Source organism: Hyperolius riggenbachi, chromosome 8 (assembly GCF_040937935.1).
Source record: "Hyperolius riggenbachi isolate aHypRig1 chromosome 8, aHypRig1.pri, whole genome shotgun sequence".
NCBI lineage: Eukaryota > Metazoa > Chordata > Amphibia > Anura > Hyperoliidae > Hyperolius > Hyperolius riggenbachi.
In genome coordinates, this window is record NC_090653.1 from 300,189,492 (window position 1) to 300,198,453 (window position 8,962).

An 8,962-nucleotide genomic window follows, 5' to 3' on the forward strand; every position below is an offset into this window, starting at 1 on the left:
AGATCAACTTGCATTACAACAACATAAATAACTGTTATTCACACTATGCTGAGATTGAGTAGTCCAAAATGATTACTCACTTTGAAATAACTTCAAACAACTGTAAGAAATATCATCTTAGGAGTAAAAAAAATTTTCCATCAATGTGCATAGTTTGAATATGTTACCTTATTTAGCTATCTATTTTGAACATTGTACCCCAAAAATGTTTTTCAAGTAAACAGTAACGTGACATGTAATCATGTTAAACCTTACACTTATGGATACACAGTGATGGGGTGGAGTGAAAAAGATTAGAAGCTTCCCGATGCTTGTAATGGTTCATACACAAAGACACTTGGTTCCCGCAGCTAATCACCGATGCTCGGGCTAAGCGTCGGCTTCAAGGGAAACAAAGAGGAAAGTGAAATTATTTTATACATACATGGGTCTTAACGCAGCTCCACAAACAGTAATCGCTCCCACAACGCGGTCCTACGCTTCCTCCTTTTGCCTGGTGTGTGTCACATCCTTAAAGGGGAGGGTACACATTAAGCCAGTGAAGTGCGCTCTGTGCGCATGTACAGCAGCCGCTGGAGAGGTAAGCATGGAGCAGACTTCCGACTGGACAATCACCAGGGAAGGACGTGACCCACAATACAAAACGGAGTACATTGAGGATCCCGTCGTGGGAGATATTAGTCTTTATGTAGCTGCTGGAAGACCAAGGTATGTACAAATAACTTTACCGCTTTCCTCTCTAGTTCCATTTAATTTATGAAGATTAAGACTTTAAAGTATAAAATCCATGGTCCCTTCTTCCATCTCCTGAATCATGCTGATGTCAGTAGTAGCGTACTACGGACACACAGAACACTGTGTGCCTGCGTAGTACGCTACAGCTAACACGAGCGTGAGGAATGGCACGCCAATGCTTGTATAGATTTTATTAAACTTCAAGGTCTCACATGCCTTTTTAGTAAACTGTAGGCCAAGCCAAGAGCATGGTTCATTACCTGGACGGTCATTGGATGCCCGCGAGTGACCATTACAAGCACAGGTAACCTTAAAAAAAAAAAAATGTGTGAATCCTCATATTTTCCATAGTAAAATAATGAAATCCTTGATTTACATTGTGTTTACAGATCGCAAAAGAGCAGGGTTTTTTGGGGGGGTTTCTGAAAAAGAACTTCTTATTTTGTTATGGGCATATGTTAATTTTTTGGGCAATGGGAAAAAAAATGGTATTACTGTTGAAGTACTATTCCGTAGCTCTAATCCTCGAAATCGGAACTCTCTGCCTGTCTGTAATTGTTTTTGTGTTTTCTACGCTTGTTTTTTTGTTTCATTTCCTTCAGCATTCCCTTTTGGTTATCCAACATTTGTTTCTGTCCCTCAGCTATGGTAGCCAGTAACTGTAGAGTTGTTTGTTGTACCTCTAGTAATTTGCATGTCATATCAAACTCCCTGTTGTGAGCAGGCACTATTTGCATACTACCACTGCAAGGTGTAGTACTTAGTTGTGCATGTTTGTAATATGGTTGAACGGCTTGACAATTAGATTTGGCTTTACTTTTTCTACCTGATGGTACCTGTGACTTTTGTTTTCCTGCTCTGCCAATAACTATGTCTTCACTAATACTACTATTTTGTGAATCAGAGTGTAAATTACCACAACCACTATCACTTCCAGCATGTACTGCATCATGAACTTCAAAATCTACCGATGGTCTGCAACTTGGACGACTGACATTCGTAAGCACGTTATCAGTGGATTTTTCTTTACCTACACTTCGTTGACTTGATTGCTGCCTATTGTTTACATTGTGTGCACAATCATTATCATTAGTAACCAAACTATCACTGATGTTGTTAACATTTGTGGTAGTAGATTTTTTTTTCGATACTTTAACTGTATTTTGTACTGCAGTTCCGTCTGTTTGCCTTGTATGTTGCGTATCAGAGACTTTTGTCACGTTAAGTAACTCACAATGTTCCTGGTTTTTACCGTGTCCACGCTTTTCTGATCTTCTGCCATTTTCTGCCATTTTGTTTCCAACACTGCTTTTATCTGCTGTTGCATTGCAAGAATTAGCTTTCTGTGGAATGATAGTGTGATTATTTACCTTCTTTACAGGTAAGTTCATTGTTTCTTGGTCTCTTTCTGAAGGTTCTTCAGGTTGGTCATGCTGATTTGCAGTGTTTGACGAAGCGTAGCTTGCGTAGTCTGGTGGATTGGAGGTTTTCCTTTTTCTGTAAGGTCTTGTAACTGGTTGAGAAGGAGAACATTGAGTTCATGTGGTTTGATATGCATACAACCTTCACATACAACAATTAAAACTACAAAAAAGTGTACTTCAAAGTAATTAAAGTTTCAAAAACCATTAATATATTAAGATGCATCGTAGTGACTGTTAGTAGTTGAAAAACAAAACCACAATGCTGAAATAGTCCTGCAAACACTGTTCTCTTAATATACATACCCATCTCATCAATTAGATCGCTGTTTTCAAAAATGTTTTAACTTTTCATACCTCACAACCTCCATTGGTCTTTATAAAAGCAATATAATAACAGGGCTAATACAACAATGGTAAAATACTGTTAGATTACGCCCCTTTTCACAAGGTCCATAAAATTTGCTTTTTTAGCTTATGGGCTTATAAAAAAAGAGTATAACATATGCCGGATGAATTTTGAAGGTGAGCTGTTGTGAAGGTGACCTTGATGCCTATTTTGAACAATGGTTGTAAAGCGGAGTGAGGAAAGTAAAACTTATTTAAGAAGTGATAAAGAGTCTGGCATATATATATATATATATATATATATATATACATGTAAGCAATGCTACTTCACTTGCACTGCTTGTGATCATCTACCTTTAAAAACATTACTACTAACCCTTGAATGAATAAGCAGGATTTTTTTATACATTACAACAGTAATGTACACTTAAAGACACCAAATGGATAACACGGTCATACATGAAAAAATTAAGGACCGCGTAAGACACATTCGGGGCGTCAAAGTGGCAGCCTTACGGACCGCCAAAGGCGCAAACGTGGCGGTTAACGAAGGCGTGCCCGGGGAGCCATCGCGTCACTGACGACGTGCGTTGCCCACTGCAACTGGTTCCGTCCACAAGCAGCTACAGCTTGCTGGCCTTTTCCAAGCGCTGGCGAGCTGCTAACTCAACCATCGACGCATACCAAGCATATGATTTGTTTTTCAATATATACTAAGCGTATCATACAGGCTGCCTCCTGCCCTGGTGGTCACAATGTTTAAGGTACCACCAGGGCAGGCTGCAGCCACCCTAGTCTGCAACAAGCACACTGATCCTCCACCACCCCTGGCCCCTGATCGTCACAGCAACACTCCGATCTTCCCCCGGCCAACCGCCAAACCACCTACTTCAAAACAAAACATCCACCTAATCACCCATCAATCACTCCATGTCACTTTCTTTCAAACTTTTTATTTGTTTATGGACCTAACTGCCACCCGGGCCCCCCCAGCACCGTTCATTCTCCCAGACCACACCATCCACCACCCCTGTAAACTGTACACTGTCCCCCCTTGTAATAAGCCAACGAACATCACCTTTCAATCACCGATCAATCAGTCATCAATCGTTAGCTGTCACTTCCAACCATCACATCAGAACATAACATGGCGCTAGTGCGCATATGATTACCCTTCCACGACATTATTACTCTCTAAAAACTGTCATCCTATATGCTCCCTAGTGCATTGTTTACATCTGTTCTTTCCTCTAAACACCCACTAATTAACCATCAATCAATTAACCTTCAATCACCCATCAATCGTTCACTATCACCCCCCCTAATACTTTGCAGAAGGGACATCTAGTGAACCTAAGGATGCATATTATTTACATTTATTGAACGTTAAAATAAATTTATTACAATTTGTCCTTACCGAACCGTCGAGCAACTTTGGGCATAGACCGCACTGTATTTCTAACTAATTCTTGCCAGCGGTTATACTCTGCATCCTGTATGTCTCGGTCTTCCATCATCTTTACAACGAGACGTCTACACTGTTGAAACCGCTTTCTGCATCTCTCTCCTGTACGCCTAACCTTTTTAATTTCGGAAACCTTGGTAAACAAAAATGTAGCAAGAAAATGAAAAGTTTAAATTAAGCAGTGCAACCCTTAATACATATACAGGCCATTGTGACGCAAAGTGCATACATAAACTTATTGGTAGTTAATACAGGCACATTATGATGTCAATGCAGAACTCTGCCTTTTTCATAGAGTTCTTCTAAATTTATCTTTTGACAGGTGCATCCAAAAATGCTACATATGCTTACATGTACAATTTTGAAGACAGCAGTATTAATTTTTAAGGCATAGTACCTGTGCCTGTCTTCTCTAGAGAATAAAGCGTCTGTGGAGTATGAGATGTTATTGTGAAGTCAACTTATGCCGGAATCAAAGAGTTGATAGTGCCTAAGCATCCCTATCAGTGTGCACCGAACATTTAAACATATACTGGAATATAAATTGAAGGCATGGCTAGCAGAAAAGTGTTGTGGTTGACTAAATTCTCAACCACACAAAAATGTTGTTATCTAAAATTTTCAACTCCTGGTGTTCTGTTACAAAAGTAATTCAAATATTAACAGTCATTTGAATGAAAACAGCAGAGAGATGTGGTTAAAATTTCCCTTCTTGATTAAACATTAAAGGATACCGGAGACTGATGAAAATTAAAGTATTATACATACGTTGGGCTTCCTACAGCACCCTTCAGGCTAATCAGTCCAGCGCTGTCCTCAACCATCCGGATCTACCGCTATGAGTACTGGAAATTCAGCCAGTCATCGCTGTCCGTCCACATGTCGCTCACACAGCCAGGAACATTTTTCACCTGCACAATAGTGCTGCACAGGTGTACTATGCTCCTGAGGACAGAGTGTGTATGCACAGTACATCCGACTGGCTCAAGTACCATCACTACATAGCAGAACATCACGTTGGATGGAGAAGGACAACGATGGACTGATTGGCCTGAAGATGGCTGCAGGAAGCACCAGGTATGTATAAAAAAATATTTTGTTTATTCTCAGGTTTTCTTTGTTACACAGTAGTACTATACTCTACATATGCATTACTATCCGAGCTGCAGGGAATCCAAATACATTTAACACAGAGGTGTTGTTTTTTTACAATCTCCGCATTCCACAGCACACTACCTGCACATCATTCTTACATGAACCCACATTTTACTTGCCTAGGGCCTTATATTTGTCCTTTCTTCTGGATTGTACCGTTCACAAGTACTCAATCTTAAGAAGGACTATTTTTATTTTACAGTGAAACAATTTAGTACTCTACACTTCCTTCTCACTTCTGCTGTCTGTTAAAATGCATAAGATTTGTAATGATAGACAAGAATGTAATGTCACTTAATTGTAATAAAAAATATTGTAATGTGCAAATTAAAGGAGTTTGCGTCGAGGAGTCTTAGTCGGAGGCTGAGTTGGAGGAATCTTAAACTGAGGATTTTCAGTTGGTGTTTTTTTGGACAAACTACACATGATGAGGGATAACACCGAGTTACTAAGGATGGCGTGCCAAACCTCATTAGGATCCTGAGGCTTCACGCTACCTAGGTGAGTAGCCACGCAGGTGATATTTTCGGAATTTCAAATGTTTTATAATTAATTATATTTACTTAATTCCTACACTATTATTGCTGTTACAAATATGCAGTATTTATGTATGTCAACTTGCAACTGTCTTCCAACTAGGCCTGAAAGATAAATCGAATTTAAATCGAAATCGCGATCAACAAGTTCACAATTTCGGATTCGTGTAAGTGGTCAATATCGTGACATTTCCACAAGGGGGAAGTTTGGAGACACTGCTTGAAACGTCAAAATCACCGTGTATGTGACCCGCAGTGTCAGTCAGATCTTCCACAGGAGTCCAACGCTGTCCATCCTCTCTTGCCGTCTGCTGGTTCTTGTGCACGGCATACTTCCTGGTTCCTGTATGTCATGTGACATACAATAAGTAGGCCATGCATTAGAGCCTGCAGGTCACGAAGTTGATAGACTGGCATCGCAAGGCTCATGCTGGAAGGTAGGTATAGAACTACCGCAGCTTAGTGGACAGAGCGTGCACAGGGAGACAAAAAGGGAACAAAAAGAGACACAAAAGGGACAAAAGAAAGGCCCAGAGGGGGCACAGAGAGACAAAAGGGGCACAAAGAGAGACACAAAGGTAGCAAGACAGAGAGAGGCCAAGATGGTGCAGAGAGAGACACAGAGGGGACAAAAAAAAAAACAGGGGACACTGAAAAAGACGGGGCACAATAGGGGGAGAGACAGAGAGAGAGAGAGAGAGAGAGAGAGAGAGAAAGGGGGCACAAAGACACAGAGTGCAGAAAGAGAGACGGGACAGAAAGACACAGAGGGGGAACAAAGCTTAATTTGAAGCAAATCGTGAATCGAATCGAAATCGTGATTTGCAACAGAAATCGCTCAATTCAATTTTTTCATACAATCGTTCAGGCCTACTTCCAACTATACACAATATTATAATCAGCTGCTTTCAAATGACCTTTACTGCGTAATCACTATCTTGTCTCAGGGGCTAAATGAAATGGAAATTTCTCATTACAAACAGGTAAGAGGAGATTTCAGTGCACATAACTGAGGTCAAGCAAATTACAACACATGTGAGGGGCATGTAGATAACAACATTATACATTTGAATGACAGATTTGAAAAAAAAGTATGTTACAAAGAGGTAGTACACTATTAAAAAGATACAGTACTTTTGGCGTTAATTCTCAGTATTGAAAAGTAATCAATGAATTGGTAATGATAACTTGATAGAAATTTGTGTTTACCTTTTCTCCTATGTACTTCCACTTCTGATTTTTCATCCGACGAACATCTTCATTCTTATCCCTCTTTAACAGAAACTCATAATCTGCACATACGAAGCGACACAACATCAGATTTTCTGCAATTGTAAATTTTGGCATTCTACTAATCCCACCTTTGGATTGCTGGGAATTATTAATGATCGTTTCATTAAAACTCTCGTCCACGTTATTTGCATTGGCCTCTTCGTTTGTTTGCATATTACCATGCCTGCCCATGTCAGAATCATTCCTATGCAATTCAGAATTGTCTGGTACATTTTCATTCACAACAACCACATCAGAATTCTCTGGTGCACTGTCATTTGCATGATCTGGAAGCACTGCAATTCGTTGTCGGTTATGATTATCACAGTCATTAACTTCTGAAATAAGTGTGTCAGTATCAACATCTTCTTGTGAATCATTATTATCTTCAGCACTGTCATGAACTGAGTACTCATCACCAAGAAAACTGCTATCATCATTTCCCCAACCATCTGAGGAGGTTTGGTTTCCTTGAAAATCATTGACGTTGGTTGTAGGTTCATAATCTTCATAATTAGACGAACCTTGTTCACTATCCTGATCCTCTACACATTCTTGTCCTTCTGCAACATCCTGAACACTCTTATTGTCATCCTCCTCTTCATCATCACAATCTCTGTGTTTTGAATTATTGTTATGCTCCTGTACATTTTCTGCATCCTTAGATTGATTAAAATAATTTTCCTCATGCACATTCGCTTGGTTTGCATCTTGGTCAGATTCCTTTTCTGTATGTCCAATGTCTAATTCCCTATCAAAACTAACATGCACATCATTCTCAAGGGTCTCCACCGTGTTTTGACAGGCAGGTCTTGTACTGAGATCTAATGCTTCCTCGCCCTCATCGTCAGAATCAATGTTATCATCTAGTGCAAGTCTGAAGTTCACAATTTCACTTGCGGTATCAATAAGTAATGGTTCACGCATAGAAACTCCTTCAAAATTGTCCATCAACTCCATATCTATGGGATTTTCACTACTAAGATTGACGTCATTATTAGAATTTGAGGCCTGCTCGTTCATGGAACCTTCGTGCGTTTCCTCAACTAGGCCCTGGTTTTCTAAGTTTTGGTTTTGTGATGATGAATCTTGATTATTTTCTAAATTCACAATATCTACAGGACTAGCCACAGTTGCTTTCTCCATAGGTACTAAAAAAATTGTAACTGTTTGGGATTGCTCATCTACCACTGGCATCAATGGCTGCTGCGTCACACTACTTGTGTCAGACAATGTCTGACATGCGTCACCTGCATTGACGTTTTCGTCCTCGGGAATCTGCTCAGATACCTCTTTTTTCTTGTTAACACGCTTTCCGTGAGCTGCACCGTGCTCGTCGTCGCAGTTCCCACATCGCCGCTGTCTGGAGATCCTAGTGGGACGTCCGCGTTTGCCCGGCATTGTGTTTCGCTGTCTCGTCACGGCACGCCACCTCTTCTCCACCACAGCGCCAGAGGAAAGGGCGTAACTGGCCGCAAACCATACGTAATCACGTGTGCGCGGGACTTAACTCCCGTCACGTGACTTCATTCCCGCGGTACCCGTACTTCAGAAGCGCAGATGAAGTTTCCCTGACGTCAGGAAATTTAATTTAGATTTTAGCGCGCCCATGACCAAAATGCGGGAGAGTATCTGATTTGTGAAAAAATGACACCTCACCAAATAAAGATTTTGCTAACCAATCACATGCCTATTTTTTTTTTTTTTTAACATAATTCATTTCTGCCTGTTTGATTGACACAAGTGAACACCAATGGGGAATTGAGAATTTTTTTATACTGTACATAAAAGCATCCTTCAGTGTGTGTTAGCACACACTTGTCCGTGCACCAGTGATCAATTTATTAGTGAGAACTCCGTCAGCATAGTTGAAGAAGGATTCCAGCTTATGAATGTGAGTTCAACAATACTAATGTATTGAGTATATGTTTCTAAATTTAAAGGAGATAATGTATTTTTCTGTTTGCGGGTAGAAAAATTAATATTATCTGGGCAACCGAAATTTAAATTAAAATTTCACAATGAGTACC

The 8,962-nt window shown here is 40.1% G+C and overlaps 1 protein-coding gene across 1 annotated transcript; it reads right to left on the reverse strand.

Annotated features, from left to right (window-relative positions):
- Positions 1-6,809: 6,809 nt before the first annotated feature.
- LOC137527514 (uncharacterized) lies at positions 6,810-8,333 on the reverse strand. The gene has a single exon (XM_068248031.1). The coding sequence runs from the start codon at positions 8,331-8,333 to the stop codon at positions 6,810-6,812; it is 1,524 nt and encodes a 507-aa protein (XP_068104132.1).
- Between the last annotated feature and the right edge of the window lie 629 nt (positions 8,334-8,962).